A 16722-nucleotide genomic window follows, 5' to 3' on the forward strand; every position below is an offset into this window, starting at 1 on the left:
TCTTTCTCTGGATGTGGATAGTGTTCTTTCTCATAAGTCCCTCAGAAATGTCCTAGATTATTGCATTGCTGCTAGTAGAGAGGTCCATTACATTCAATTTTACCACAGTGTATCAGTCTTTGTGTACAATGTTCTCCTGGTTCTGCTCCCTTTATTCTGCATCAGTTCCTGGAGGTCTTTCCAGTTCACATGGAATTCCTCCAGTTCATTATTCCCTTTAGCACAATAATATTCCATCACCAACATATACCACAATTTTTTTAGCCATTCCCCAATCAATGGACACCCCCTTGTTTTCTAATTTTTTTGCCACCACAAAGAGCATGGCTATAAATAGTTTTGTACAAGTCTTTTTCCTTATTATCTCTTTGGGGTACAAACCCAGTAGTGGTATGGCTGGATCAAAGGGCAGGCAGTCTTTTAGAGCCCTTTGGGCATAGTTCCAAATTGCCTTCCAGAATGGTTGGATCAATTCACAAATCCACCAGAATGTATAAATGCCCCTTCTACATGAAGTCTTTGTTTATCTTCCTAAGTGCCAGTGCCCAATACCAAATTACTTTGTCTTCATTTTGCATATTCTGCATGTAAGTATCTATGTACACGATGTCTCTCCTGTAAGAATATAAGCTCCCTGAGACTATAGTCTGTTTCACTTTTGCCTTTGTACATCCATTGCCTAACACATAGAACACAATGAATAAATGCTTGTTGGTTGGTTGGTTGGTAGATTGATACATGCAAATGATCTTGCTAAGCACTGGGAATTCAGACATTCAGGGAAAAACAATTCATGACTCCCTCAAAGAGTTTACATTCTATAGAATAAAATGTATATAGATAAATACTTGTTAAATTAAGGAGAAAAAATGCACTAAAAACTAGGAGTTGGGAAAAGAGGTAACAGATGCTTCCCTTAAAAATTGAAAAATGAATCTTGAAGGAAGCTTAGGATGCTAAATTATTGTTGTTGAGTCATTTTTGGTCATGTCTGACTTTCCATGACTCCTTTTGGGGTTTCCTTAGCAAAGATACTGGAACAGGTTGCCATTTCTTTCTCCAACTCATATTACAGATGAGGAAACTGAGGCAGTCAGCATTAAGTGATTTGTCCATAGACACACATCTAGTAAGTGTCTGAAGCCAGACTTGAACTCAGAAAGATGAATCTTCCTGACTCCAGGTCTGACACTCTATCCATTGTACCACCTGGCTGCCAGAATCCTGAAGGGTGGAGGGGAAAAATGCATTCTAAACATGGGGACTGCATGGGCAAAGGCAGAAAGATTAGAGCAGCAATGCCTAGTTTAGAGGACAACAATAATGCCAGTTTGTCTGGAATGTATAGGCAGTAAGAGACTTAAGCATTATGAAATAAGACTGAGAAGGTATGTGGGAAGTGGACTTTAAATTGTTTCAAATGCCAAACCTAAGACTTTGCATTTTATCAAAGAAGTCATAGAGAAGGACTGAAAATTCTTGAGCAGGGTAATAACATAGCCAGGTCTGTACTTTAGGACTATCCATTTGGCACTTGTGTAGAAAGTGGATGGATTGGAAAGAAGAAATATTATAGATATGGAAAGCAAATAGAAGGCTGCTGCAGTATTACAGATTACCAATGATAATGGTGGTATCGAGAAAAAAATGATCCAAGAGAGGATGTAGATGCAAAATCAACAAAATTTGGCAACTGATTAGATATGGAAGTGGAGGAAGAGTGAAGAGGAGGATCACTTTGAAATTGTGACCCCAGCTAACAAGAAATGTAGAAATAGAGACTTAAACTTAGAGATAGAACTAAGATCAAAGGAAGAAACATAGTTCCATATATTCCAAGAATAATACTTTCCATATTAGCAAAGTTCTGGGTACAAGATAGGTTTCCATCTAAATGAATTGTGGTACATGAATATGATGAATTATTACTGACCTATAAGAAATAATAATACATAGAATTCAAAGTAGCGTAGGAAAACATGGTCTGATGAAGGATGAATGAGGAAAACAATATGCACAATGACTATAACAATGTGATAGAAAGAACAAAAAACCTGAAAAGGAATGCTATGTAAATATGGCCAAGCTTGGCCCCAAAGAAGGGATGAAAAATATTCTCCCTCCCTTCTTTGCAGAGATATGGGAATATGAGTGTGGAACATTATGTATACTATATAATCATACATGGCTACTGTATGAGTTTTGTTCCACCTCTTTTTTATTTCCTCCTTTTAAAAGCTTCTTTATATAAAAATAGCTTACTGAGTGCATATAGAAGGACCTTTTTGGAAATGAATGTAATATAAAAACAAAATATAAAAATATAATATTTTTCTTGAAAAATAAAAGCAATAGAGTTTAGAAAAGGGAGAGTTTTTGTATGTACTGGGGATGGAAGAGAGCAGATAATAAGTTTGAGATGTCTAATGACATCCAGGTAGATATGGTCAACAGCCAGCTGAAGAAAGGCTTTTTATTATGCTCATTATTCAGGAAACTTCCTTTAAATTTCTCTCCTTATTCTCCAAGTTTCCTTCCCTGAATAACATAAAAGAAGATCAAAAGGTGAAGAACAAAATCAGAGAAAATTATCCAACTAATTAAGGCAGCATTGCTTCATGAGGGAAAGAAGGTTTAGGAAGAATTTAGTCAGATTGTTTATCTCTGTTCATTAGCTCCATTCTATATTACTCACCATTTTATTTCACATTGCCCGTTTTGATAGAAAAAGGGTATATGAAAAGGAAGAGTAGGATCATTGAACACATAAGCAAGCATAGTTCTTTTTGTTTACTGAGTCTAAAATTATTTAAATAGTTATGTGGCCAAGCAAGAATTATAAGCCTTTATGTATTAGCCTTTTAAAATCTTTTATAAAATTCCACGCCAAAGGATGCTTTAAAAAACTGGGTTATTATGGGATTGGAGGCAATGTTTTGTTACAGATAGAGAACTGGTTTAAATGCAAAAACAATAAGTAAAGATAAGCGTTTCTCTTGATAAAAGAATGTCAACTATAGAGTCCCAATGGGATTAGATCAGACAAATTTAATTGAACATTTTTGTAAATGATTTAGAAAAGGGAATGAACAGTGAATTTTCCAAGTTTGCAGATGAAACTAAGCACTTTCAGATGGTGAAATGCCAAATTGATGAGGATAAATGGCTGAAAAATCTGAAGTCTGTATGTGTGGGCAGAAAAGTAGCAAATGAGTGCTAATGTGAGCAAGTACAAAGTAATATATTTACAGGAAAAAAGATCTCTATCATAGTTATAAAATGATGAAGCATAAATTATTGCCCAGGAAAGAGACCCAGGAGTCAACTTAAGGTACTTCTTGAAGGTACCAGCCTATTTTGCTACTCTGCAAAAGACCAACAAAAGGCAAAATATTGAAAACAATACAATGGGCATTGTGCTTCTCATAAAATACCTAGAATGTTCCATGCACAATGCTTGTTTCCTTCCTTCGTACTTATATTCTTAGAAGTCAGTGCTCTTCAAATAAGGCTGACTAGCTGAAGGTAGTCCAGCAAGGGTTTGTAGAATGAACACAGAGATGGAAGAGCTTACATATGACATTATAACTCCACCACTATGGCCCCAGAAAAATAAATCTCTTTCATTTTTAAAATGAAAGCTGAGACATGATCAAATTTAGTAAAAAAATGAAAGGCATGGAAAGAGTGAATAGTAACCCCAACCACCACTGTATGATTAGGACAGTTCCAGAAACTTGGAAGAGACAGTTTTAAAATAAATTTAAAATAGAGTAGTAATTTAAGCAACAAGTGTTTATTCTACATTATAATAGGAGCTAAAATATAACTAGGGTCAAGACAAGTTGATATAAATTCATAAATAGGAGATTCAGGATAGACAGCCGGAAGCAGATCTTACCTAGCCTTTTCAACTTTCAATAATGGAATCCAGCCCTCCCACAACATATGTCCTTCTCCAGAACAAAATATTGCTTTGAATATACCAAGAGTCTCACCTAGTATGGTACATATATTCTTATACAAAAGTAGTGCTTTGTTCAGGGTGTGACATAAATTAATAACACGATCCTTTGCAGAGAAGTTTCCCTATTTCTTTCAGTGTCTCCTCATGTATATATTTTCTGATCTCATTGAGGTAACATGATATAGCAGAGAGAATGTTGGAATGGGAGTAAAAAGAATCTAGGTTCAATTAACACCCTTGATATTTATTCATTTCATGAGCCTGAACATTCCTTGAACATAAACTGAAATTCCATATGCATCAGGCAATTCCCTAGCACTTAGCTAGTAAATTAGAGGTAGTTTGGCAATCTGCATGAGGTGACGGATGGGAGTTCCTTAGGTTGACACAATCACAGACCTTTCACATACTACTTCCCTATATTTTTTCTTTTCAAAATTGTATTTCTATTAGAAGGGTTCTCTATCTCTCCCACCCTTTTTCCTTTTAAAAAACATTAAGGTACTTAAAAAAGGACTTTCCTATTTTCACGTGTATTTTCTACCATGATCAGTATTCAAACTAGAGGAAGTCTCAATCCAATTTGAACCTAGAGTTTACATGTTTCCATCCATTCAAAAGTTACCACTCACCACCTAGTTCTTACTTCAGCCACTGGATTTCATCCTGTATTGATTAAATTTTTTATCCTGAGTCAATATAGAGTTTACTCTTCTTTGTCTAATTAGATACAATTACAGAGAAGAACTAGAATGAATACACCATGTGAAACTGACATTGATATATACTTTTTTAAAAGAAACTTTGAATTCTTCAGCTTGGCTTCATCCTGCAAATGGAGGAAAGGATGTGCAAATAAAGAATTCTGTTATGCCATCTGTAGTCTTAGGTTCCTCTTGCCAATATCACATGTAACCTAAAGATGTTTATGAACCTACAGAACAATCTCACAGAAACTTATTTACACAGGAAATTATGAAAGAGAAGAGAGAGCTCATTAGTAATTTGGCATGACTATGGGGGAAAAATAATCCATAAGTAGCTCTCCCTTTGAAGCTAGCAGGCTATGCAGTATCAAATGTTGTATTCTTTGCTGGAACTTTTTGTAGTCGTGATGAAAGTTTCTCAGTCAAAATATAGTTTGAGGTTTTAGTGTTATGGTGTTGCCCTCCTTTTCTTAAGGTCACTAGAGAAAGAGCCTGTGATTATCAGCACAGGTCAATATTTAGCTTTCTCAGGAGGATGGTTGGTGTCTTCACTGGGTTTTTTCAACTCCTCCAAGCTTCTAGCTCCATGCCCTAAAGTTGTCAGGAATTCATTAATGTGGTTGCTAGACTGTCCACCTGGGAAAATTGTAGCCAAGAGTGGTTGCTTAGCAAGACATCTTGCTAGCTCACTAATCACTCTGATACAGGATTTGGTATAAAGCAGTTGTGCCTGGGTTTCCATAACAGTATTTGCATCATTGACCTTCTGAAACTCTCACATCAGGCTCTGAAAAATGGAATGTTTTCCAGAAAGCATGACACACTGAATAAAAGTCTCCTATGGCTAACTGCAGCACGAAATAGTTTTGGAGTACTATTTATATATTCTAATACAATTTCTCAGGAGGAGGAAATAGTTCCTTATAATGAGATATCCTATTTTTCCCTTCTTCCTATGAAAAGTTCAAAAAAATTAATTAATCTAGAACATATTCAGAAAGCAAATATTTTAAAAATTATAATAATGTAATCTGGAAAAAATTTTTAATTATTATTATTTTTAAATTGAGCATATTTCATACAGAGAGAGGCATCATGGAATAATAGATGAGTGTTGGACATGAAGCCAAGATTTGAATTCAAATTCTGCCTAAAACAGCTAGCTGTGTGCAAATCACAACTTCTCTAAGGTTGCCACAAGCAACTCCCCAAGATTATAAATTATAAGTTACAATTTGCCTCAGAAGAGGCAGCTTCTATACCTTAAGAATCAAAGGATCTTGATTTATTTATACCTTTTTAAAATTGTATTTAGAAAGTCTAGTATTCCTGGTTTAATGTATAAAATTCTTGTGAATAGGTACATTAATTTATTTAAGAAGAAATACAATAAAAATGATTACATGATTGTTAAGTAGCTCCTTTGGCAAAAGGTTAAAGAAGTTGGAAGATGTGAAAAAGAGAAGGCTCTGGAGCAATTTGTGATATATTTTGTAGACACACAAAGCTTCCATTAATACTGACCACTAATTTAGGAAATTGTGATAACTAAGAGATGGGCTAAGCTGAATTTTATATTATATTTACATTAGTGGATACTACTAAGTACATATGTAGAAGCTAGGTGGCAAAGTGGAGAGAATGTCAGATCTGGAGTCAGGAAGACCTGAGTTCGAATTGGTCTTGATTTAAAAAATAATACACAGGTAGGAAGTATGATCTGTAATAGTAGTTCTCGATTTTTTTTTTTTTGGTTTCCGGAACTGTTTACCCTTTTTAAAAATACTGAACACAGGGACAGCTAGGTGGCTCAGCAGATTGAGTCAGATCTATAGACCAGATGTTCTGGGTTCAAATATGGCCTCAGGTACTTCCTAGCTGTGTAGCCCTGGGCAAGTCACTTAACCCTCAATTCCTTATCTGTAAAATGGGCTAGAGAAGGAAATGGCAAACACCCTAGCATCTTTGCCAAGAAAAACCCAAAAGGGGTCACAAAGAATTACACATGGCTGAACAACTCTATGACAACTAATTACTTACAAATATCATCAATTCTCTAAAGCAGACTCATCAAAAACTTTTAGTTGTTATTAGTTCATGTTTAGTTGTGTTGTTATTTTTTAGTATTCTGTTTCAAATAGAGTGAGCCCTTCCTTTCAAATATGAGGTGCTAAGGTGGTGACCCACCATGATCTTTTCATGTACAGGGTTGGGGGCAGTATGGCAAGGAAGCACTGACTTGTATTCATGCATAGTGACAAACCACCATTGAAATGACAAAGATAGTCCTTCCTGCTCTAATGGTTCATGCATTCTAGTTTTCCAGCCTTATCCTATGGGAGTTAAGATAAAGACTATTTCTATTTAGGTATTCTATCCTTCAGACTTTTTACCGATTCAGAAAGAATTGCTTCCCACTTAGCTTGATCTCCAAAGTGGGACTTGGTGGCCTCAACTGGATGAATGTATTATTAAACAGTGAGAAAATGGGGTGATGAGCTACATCCCATCCTACCCCAATCGCCAGCCACAGGTTTGTAGCCCACATTAACTTTACCACTCCTTTACCCATTGCTGCTTAATGGTACTCTAACCCTTCCCACCTTTGGTCTGTCATGGCTTAGGCATCGGCCTCTCAAGGTAATTATAGAGCCCAACTAGACATCTGCAGCTATGAAAGCAAAACACTATGCCCTTGTGACGGGCATCCCCCTACTCTGTCCCCTCAGATCATTTTATAGCTTTTAATTCTTTTCACTTTGGAAAACTCACCTATGAGGCCATGTTGTCCTAACTGATAACTGCCTCCCTTGACCTAATCATTTAGGCAGACCCACACCAGGCTTCATTTCACTTCCTACTCCCCAGCAGTCTTGAGAAGAGACTCCCAATTCCTGTAACATACTAGACCAAAAATGCTCTATGGGTGTTGTCTTCCACTACAGGAATAAAAGCTTCTTGAAGGCAGCCAAGAACTATTCCTAAGAACACGATATGTGTTTAATAAATGCCTTTTCACCCATCATTTTGTGATTAAGGCACTAACCAATGAGTAAAAAAACCCGATTCCACCCTTTTTCATTTTTGACGGGGCAGAGTCAATTGCAAGGGATGAGAAGGCATAGTTCATTTGTGAACTGCAGTTCAGATCTCATGACTTCATTTTTTCCCTTTAACTTATTCTTCCTAACTTCCCTATAAAGTTGGAGGTGCCATGGTACAAATTTTACAGATTTGCAACCTGAGTAACATTCCAACTCCTCCCCTTTCCTTTACTTCATATATACAATCTTTTATTGTTATTATTAATAGTAATCTCTATTATTTCTCTCTCAATTGTTCCTTTGCTTTCACAGCCACCTAACTCAGGTTCTAATTTCCTGTCACCGCTACTATTACAATATCTTTCTTTTTCTCTCTCTGCCTTAAGTCTTTTTCCTCAACTTCTCCAAATTGCTTTCAAAGGAATTTTGCCAAAGTAGGCAAGTCCAATCAGGTATGCCTGTCTTCTACTCAGTAAACTCCAATGACCTTCTCTTGACTGTAGGATCCACAGTTATTTTATCCTTTAAAATTTTTATTTTGTTTATTTTTTTTTTAAAAACCCTTGCCATCTGTCTTAGAATCAATACTATGTATTGGTCCCAAGGCATAGGATTGATAAGAGTTTGGCCATGGGGGTTAAGTGATTTTGCCCAGAGTCACACATCTAGAAGGTGTCTGAGGCCACATTTGAACCCAGGACCTCCCTTCTCTAGGCCTGACTCTCAATCCACTGAGCCACCCAGCTGACCCTAAAATGTCCATTTTATAAGGGTTTATATATATATGTATATATACATATATATATACACACAAAAGGGTTTTAATATACACATGATTATTATAATAGAGTGGTACATGTATATAATTTATAGATAAATAGATAATAGAAATTTCTCACCTTCCTCAGAACCAGCAAAAGCCTTTGCACAGAGTAGGTGTTCAATTATCAATACTAATACATGTGATTTCAGCCTGTTTTATGGAAGTTCCTGAACTCTGGCCATAGGAAGTTGCCATTTGACAAATTTGAGAACTTTGCAATTAGGTGATTCCCACTTTAAAAAGAAAAAGAGTAGTCCGTGCTCTGAATCAGCTAATACAGATCTTCTATAAACAAAGACAATCCTACTTATACCTTTCCCTCATTCTCTGCCCCCACCAACCCACCACCAGTAGAACATGAGCTATTTCTGGCACTGATAAAGAATTTGCATTTCCCTAGCCCCACTTATAACTAAAGTCCTACCTGCTATCACTCTAGAGTACAGATGGCAGTGACTTTTGGCTATAGAGTAAAGAACCAGAATGGAAAAACTGAGCCGTAAATACTGTGTAGATGGAATTTGCTTCCCAAAACTATCTTACTCAGTATCCCATTTGCATCCTTACCTTACGTGTGAACACAATGAGGATAAAGTCCCACTCTCTCTTCTTCCCTGAATGAGGCTGTGGAGGCTGGAGGGAGTATTTAGCAGGAAAGTTTATTCACTGCTCATACTTAAGCTTTGTACTTCTATTTTTTTTATTTCTTCTATTTTAAGTGATTACTAATAAATCTCATAAAATACTTGGAGTTATTGATAGCAATTTAAATCTTACAAAACCTACTATGTACCAGGCACTGTGCTAAGAGTTGAGGATACAAATATAAGCAAAAAGACAGTCTCTGACCTCAAAGAGCTTACATTCTAGTGGGGTAGCTGAAAAGCAAGGATTTAGGGGATGGTATTGTTATAGTCCAGAGAAAGCTAGGAACAGAACTGAGAGCAAAAAGAAGGAAGATATCCATGGCCTCTCTACAAAATGAAGACTTGAAGAGTGACTCACCAAAAGAGAAGGAGGATGGGCATCCCAGAAAGATGTTCTATGGTGAGCAGGCTAAGAGGTTGTAAAGACACTACAGGTGGTTTGAGGAGTAGAGGGGCATAGTCTTGAAAGTCAAAGTAAATCAGGAACAGGACAAGGAGGATAATCAGAGGTCAGAGGAGTAAAAAAACAGGACAGACAAGCTAGAATTAAAGCATAAATGATATCTGAGGGTTAGAATAAGCAATAGGATGTAACAAAGCTCTGATAATTTGTTAACTGAAGATGATATCTATTACAATGATGGATCTAAATGACCTCCAAGGTCCACTCTAACTCCAAAAATCTGAGTTTATGAACTATTCTGGCTCTTTTCTCCCTCTGTGTCTCCATCTAGGTCAACACAACCCCTACCTTAAGTCTTAGCCCGATAGTAGACTGTAAGATGAAACAAATCCCTAGATGGGAGCATGGAAAGACCAATAGATTAGTTGGTTCAGCATCCACTTCATAAAATCTCATGCTGACCTTTTTTCCCAGTTTTTAGTAGTAGTGGTAATAGTATTGCTGTCATTTTTTTCATTTTAATAATAATCCAATAATATATTTTATTTTATTAAATCAACTTATTAATTAAATTACTCAATTATTGTATTGTATAATTATTAGTTAGATATTAAGATATATTTTAGTTATTTAATTACTTTTAATATAAATTATATTTAATTAATATGATAATTAATAATAAATTTAAAGATAGTTTTTTATTATTATTATAGCTTACATTTATTTAGTACTTTAAAGTTTGTAAACCACTTTAATTATGTTATCTTGTTTAATCTTCAAAACAGATTCTATAAATTTCATTATTATTTTCATTTTATAGATGAAGACACTGAGGTTAATAAAGTTTAAATGACTTGCCTAGGGTCACACAGCTACTGAGTATCCCAAGTCAGATTAGAATTCAGGTCTTTCTGATTCCAAATTCAGCTCTCTAACCACTGTGATACTTGTGATCAAACTCCTCACTTCCCCTTTATTAAAAACATTAGTGTTATCTGTCATTCTGTCATGCCTAAATTTATATCTTTGTACCCAACCCTGTTCTACAGTTCTTCCTATTTCATTCTCACTAGACTTTTAAGATTGCAGCCATTTCCATGAACCACAACCCGAGCGGCTGGTCTTCGTTCCCTATTTTCAGACATCTGTGATGCTAGCTGTCTGTTTACCTGAGCATCTACCAAATCAATGCCTATCACCATGCCACCATGACACTGTCCTCTGCCTGCCTGATGGATTACTCACTCATTTGTTGCCTTTTGCTGAACCTACCTGACATTGACTTTTTGTCTACCTGAATATCCACCTATTTCTTGGGGTCAAGCTTTCTTAGACCTTCCCATACCTGTCTAAACTTATTAATAGTAACCACTGATAGAGCTTTTCCAAATGCCAAAGGTCCAAATTCCAATCTGGAGCTTTCTCTAACCCACAAAGCCTCAGGACCAGCAGTTCCAGAATCCCAGGAACTGATATTCATTTCCTGTTAAAGCAGGAATGAATTCCAAGCATGGCTGGCTTAGAACATGTAGGCAGAAATAAATGAGAGAGTGTCTGCTTAGAATGAGGAATGAAAGGACAGAAAAAAAGACAGTTTCTGACAATGTATTCTCAAGACAGCTGCCCAGGGTTAGAGTTCCAGTATGTAGTCATGGAACAATACAAAGCCTACTGACCCATATAGAGATGCAATCCATGACCTTTACATCATTAGTCCGATGTAACCTACTGAACTCACCAGCCAGAAATATAAGCTTACACATTTGGTAAGATTGGGAATATAGAGTATTCCTTCAGCATGCAAGAAAGGTTTATGACTAGAGTTCAGTCCTCTCTTTGGCTATGTGATTATCTTATGACTCCCTCCAATTTCCCATGAAAAACTCCCTTCAAAGGCATAATATTCCACATTTTTTTAAGGTTAGAATGTTTTTCATGAACTACAAGAATGCTACAGCACCTTCAAGAAACTGTATATAAAGACTGTGTCAGCATTTCCAATATAAACTCCTATTTCCAGAGGTTTATATCTTCAAGAGAAAAAAAATGTGCTTGAGGGTGAAACTTGGCATATGTAGTCAGAGACTGAGAATGACTTCCTGCACCTCATTTTATAGTTACTTACGGAAGAGTCCTTCACATTCACTACTTTCAGAATCTGAAATTTTTTTAGTAACAAGAAAGGGCCTTAATAGCAGGTTCTCTCTGAGCCTAATGGCAGTGCACACAATTCTCTTGGAGTCTATGAATACCAATCATTTCTTTTTGTCTTGCCAGGTACCATTATAACTGTATTGCATGTTTCTTATCTGAGAGAGAAGGAATCTGTTGAAGGATAGTCTAGGAAAGACTTGAATCCTCAACAAAAGATCAAAATTAGACCAAAATCCTCACTTGCTTTTCTCTGACCATCACCCTTCTCTGATACCTCATTCCCAACTGCAACTATGTCCACATGACTTCAGGGTACAGGCTGCTTTGCTGAACGCTAGACTTTGGATGCTCCTGTACTACGTACTCAGAACAATTATAAGAAATATACTATTGTAAGTGATTTTTCCTTTTTTTTCTTGTTCATTCATTTCAGTTATGTCTGACTCTTCATGATCCCATTGGGGTTTCCTGGTCAAAGATATTGGAGTGGTTTGCCATTTTCCTCTCCAGCTCATTTTACAGATGATGAAATTGAGGCTAAGAAGCTTAAGTGGCTTAGTAAGGGTCACCAAGCTAGTGTGTGAGACCAGATTTGAATTCAGTACTCTACTGCTCCATTTTCACCTTTAGTCCATCACTTTCTCATCTGTTAAGTGAGAGTTGGACTAGATGTCCTCTAAGATCCCTTTGTAGCATAGACCCTTAGAGCTACTCTCCCTTTCCCCTATTTGTGCTGACTACTTCTCCACTTAATATTAAAAAGACTTTGAAGAGCTTACTGGTAGATTTCTAAAGCTCAGCCATCTAGGTATAATTCATGTTTTGTTTGAAAAAAAGACTATACAGTAACAGTTGGTACAAAATACTCCTCTCAAAAAAAGAGTCTATAATATGCTTTCCCACAAGTATATAGAATTTAGTAGAAAATGGGCTCAAGTTTATAGAACTAATTTTGCAAAAGGAGTAAACTAATAGCTTTCAGTTACTGTAAGTCCTTTTTTGTCCTATATGGAGTCCTTCTGAGTACTGTCTAGCTTTCTGCTAGACCTTTTATATAGTCCTAAAGCTGCAGTTCTTCCATGTATGCATGTCATGCAATGGACACTCTGCTACCAGTCATTTCCTGGGATCCTACTAGAACCAGGATGAAACATCTAAATTCTCCACTTTTCCAGAATTCATAACAACTCTCTTTGATCAAGGAGAGAGAGAGAAAGAAATGAGTATTTGTCTTTTTCTTTCCCTTCTCCTCAAGCAGTTCTCCCTCAGAGATTTTACTGGTAAGACTTCTTCTCGAAAATGCCAGATGACCAAATGCTAGGTTCCAAATTGGCTTAATATTTTATAGAAGACTCACAGGGTATGGCCGAGTTTCTTCACCTAGTTGAAATGTCACTCACTGATTGACGCAAGAGATGTGTAGACCTTCTTCACGTCTAGATCATATCTCTGATTGTTTAAGTTCAGAATTCTGAGTAATCCTCACTCTTATGCTTTACAAAGCTGCTATTCTCTAATTCCCTGAAACTAATCCCATTATCAGACCATTTTTCAGTAATACACAGAATATATCATCCATACCCAGGTAATTGAGAACTGTCTATACTGTAAGGTTGTTCAATATCAGATCATAGTATAAAATTAGAAAAGGCATTAGGCTGAATCAAACTGTTTCATTCTATAGTTGAGGCCCCGAGTCATGGGGCAGTTTAGTGACTTGCCTTAGCACATACAGGTAAAGCTCATGCAAGGTAGAATTTAAATTCAGGTTCTCTGAATGCAGAGGCACTCCTTTTTTACATTGTGAAATGGTCTGCCTCTTTCACACAATGTCTTTGGCCCCATTTTACTATCTCCCTAGGAGTACTTGCCTTTTAGAGAAAATGAGCTTTAAGTGAAGAGGCATCCTCTGCCAATGATCCCATACTGCTTCGGACCCATGAGCAGGTTAAGTTGTCACAGGTTTTACCTTTCAAACTGAGCTTGCCTTCTTATTGGTCGTATGGAGTATTCAGCAAAGACTAGGACTTCTGGTGGAAGGGCTTGCTGAGCCTTTTCAGAGCTGCTTTCTTCCACTGAAGTTGAAATACAAGTATTTTGTGAATTGAAAAGTACTCTCTTAGTTTGAGCTGGCATTATTAATTACATCCTAGATAAGTCCTCTCCAGGTGCTATGGCATTTTATGAACATAAGAAAGCATGCAAAATATTGGGAAGGGGACACCATTACTTTTTGGAAACAATTGTGCAATCGTATCTTTTTACCTATGGTTTTTTTTTTGTATGAATCTATTTCATTAGTGTTGAAATACCCTTGAGGAAATTCCCTAATTCACTTTGGGAACTAATACCTAATCCCCTAAGTCCTCACAAATCTCCCTCCTCTTTTTAAAAAGCAATTACAGTCTATGACACCTGCTTCAGCATTTAGTTATATTCTGTCTGTGCTATTTGCTGTTGGTTTTTGCGAGCTGGCCTTCTTTCCTTTAATTGGACTTTGAGAATCTCAAGGGCTGGTAGATCATGCTGCTGTTTTATCTCCCAAAATGCCTTGTACCACACTGAGCACATAATAATTACAAAGCAAATAAATAGTTGATTTCCCATTTTCAATCAATCAATCCACATGCATTTATTAAATACTTCCTATCTGACATATAAAGGCTGGGAATACAGAGAAAGGCAAAATATGGCTTCCTGCCCCGAAGGACCTCACATTCATTTTTAAATGTCATTCATGATAAGCAATACAAATTCTAGATTTTCCTAGTTTACTTAGGAAATAGGATGATTCATTCAAAGGTTTTCTTCTATCTAGGCTTCATCTTAGATGACAGCTGGGTCTTAGAAGCAACTAACCTAGCCACAAATGACAAAAATATCATCATTTTGGAAATTAAATTTGTAATTACGTTTTGGATATTACTCATATATGTGTATATTTCTGTGAACGTAACCTGTTTGACCAAGTAAAATAACCATCAATGAAGCCCTTTATTGATGCTTCATTGTGAAACGGAGATGACCTTTAATTCTCTAGAACTATGTCAGCAGTGATAAACTCATCGAGTCCTATATAGCTGGAAATCTTCAAGTACCTGGAATAGTAACAAATTGTCTGTTGTTTGAAGGCCGACCTAGTGAAATTCAGAGAGATTCAGGATAACGCTAATCATGATAATAATAATATTTTAGGGTTTGTAAAACATTTTATGTTTTTTTAACTTGATCTTCACAACAACCTTGGGAGATTTACATCTTTTTGATTTTACAGATGAGGAAATCAAGGCAGACAGTGGTTACATAACTTGCCCAGGGTCCCACAGCCAGTGACTTTTGGAGGCCAGATTTGAATTCAGATCTTCCTGACTCAAGGTCCAGTTACTTAAAAGCAGAGACTATCTTTTGTCTGTTTTTGTCGCCCCAGTGCTTAGTACAATCTCTGGTGCATAGTGGGTGAGTGCTTAATCAAAAGCTTATTGACTGGCATTCAGCCACCTTGCTCCTGAGTTCTCTTTAATCACAACTCTTAAAGACAATTTACTAAGTTGTGGAGAGGTTATGATCTCCATTGATGCAGATTGTCATGCCTTCACCAGTGAAATCAATGGATCCTTGAATAGTTAAGGCAAAATGAAACAAATAACTAAAAGATGTTTCAAAAAATAAGGAATAGTTTAGGGCAAATCTTTATAACACATAAATTATTTGTCTTGATGAAGCAAATGAGAGAAGGCCAAAGGATGCCATTAATTTGATTGTATGATTAATAATAATCTAGGTTAAAAGGATGCAATTATTTTTATTATACATCAAACTAATTTGTCTTTAGACCTAGCTATCATCTCTATTTCAATGACAAATTTTATCTAATTTGTAGATGCAACATTTGTCCAAGATTATAAAGGGGAATACAAAACACTTTATGATCTCCGATTAATTTACTTTACTTAAGAAAAACTGTGAACAATAGAAAGTCTTAATTATTCACTGTTGTTTGGCTTTACTACTTTAATACTCCTTCAATGGAAGGTTCCCATAAATGAATACTTCATGCATATCATTGTACACATATAATGGAAATAAGTTTTACAACTAAAATTATTTTCTTAATGCTAATTATTTGTCTTTACTGAAAGGTTTTCTTTTTAGGTATCTGTCCCCTCCCTCCACCAACAATCATTTTGACTGTTTAAGTTCCCCGTTTCTTTTTGTCTTGCCCTTATTAATTGCCCACTTTGGTTTTATTTTAGAGTCTAGCTGCCAGATGAGAACACTGGACAGTGGGATAGGAACCTTTCCACTCCCAGACTCGGGAAATCGTTCCACTGGACGGCACACATGCAAACCAGACACCTCTGTGGAATCTGAACCCTTCCTGTCTCTCCAGGAAACCCTTCCCTCAGCTCCCCACATCAAAGCCAAAACCCTTGAACGAGAAGTGCCTTCTGCAGCAAATATCCAGGGCTCCCTAGAAAGCATCATTGTTCATTCCACATCTGATCCAGTCATGATTGCCAAAGGTATTCGACCTTTTCAAAGTCGCCTCCCCAAACCAGCTTCCTCAGGTAAAAACGCCAGTTACCTTTCAAATTAGGTTGCTTTCCTGCCCTGGTGTCTGGTTTTATTAGCAGATATCCCATAATAATGCACTCGTTGACAAAAATGTAAAATATGTGGCAGGAAAGGTTCTCAGTATGGTTGTCTGAGGTGAACAACTAGGTGACCTAGAGCAGATGGAAATGTTGATGCTCAGAAAATTTAGTGATAGTCTAGAAGGTAAAATAAAATGGTTTGCATAAGGTCATGCCACTTACTTCTAAGGAAAATAAAATATCCACTTTCACCATTAAATAAAAACTTGATATTTTTATCATATAAGAGTAAAACCTCAGATACACAGTATTAGATAGATAGGAGAGAGAGAGAAAGAGAGAGAGAGAGAGAGAGAGAGAGAGAGAGAGAGAGAGAGAGAGA

General features: G+C 36.5%; 1 protein-coding gene across 1 annotated transcript in view; it reads left to right on the forward strand.

The window, feature by feature from the left end:
* NCKAP5 (NCK associated protein 5) overlaps positions 1-16722 on the forward strand; it is a 926355-nt gene that overhangs the window by 838118 nt on the left and 71515 nt on the right. The window contains exon 15 of the mRNA XM_044669911.1: positions 15999-16313. Within this exon, the coding sequence (XP_044525846.1) occupies positions 15999-16313 (315 nt within the window). The remainder of the gene's footprint in view (positions 1-15998; positions 16314-16722) is intronic.

This window comes from Gracilinanus agilis, chromosome 3 (assembly GCF_016433145.1).
Source record: "Gracilinanus agilis isolate LMUSP501 chromosome 3, AgileGrace, whole genome shotgun sequence".
NCBI lineage: Eukaryota > Metazoa > Chordata > Mammalia > Didelphimorphia > Didelphidae > Gracilinanus > Gracilinanus agilis.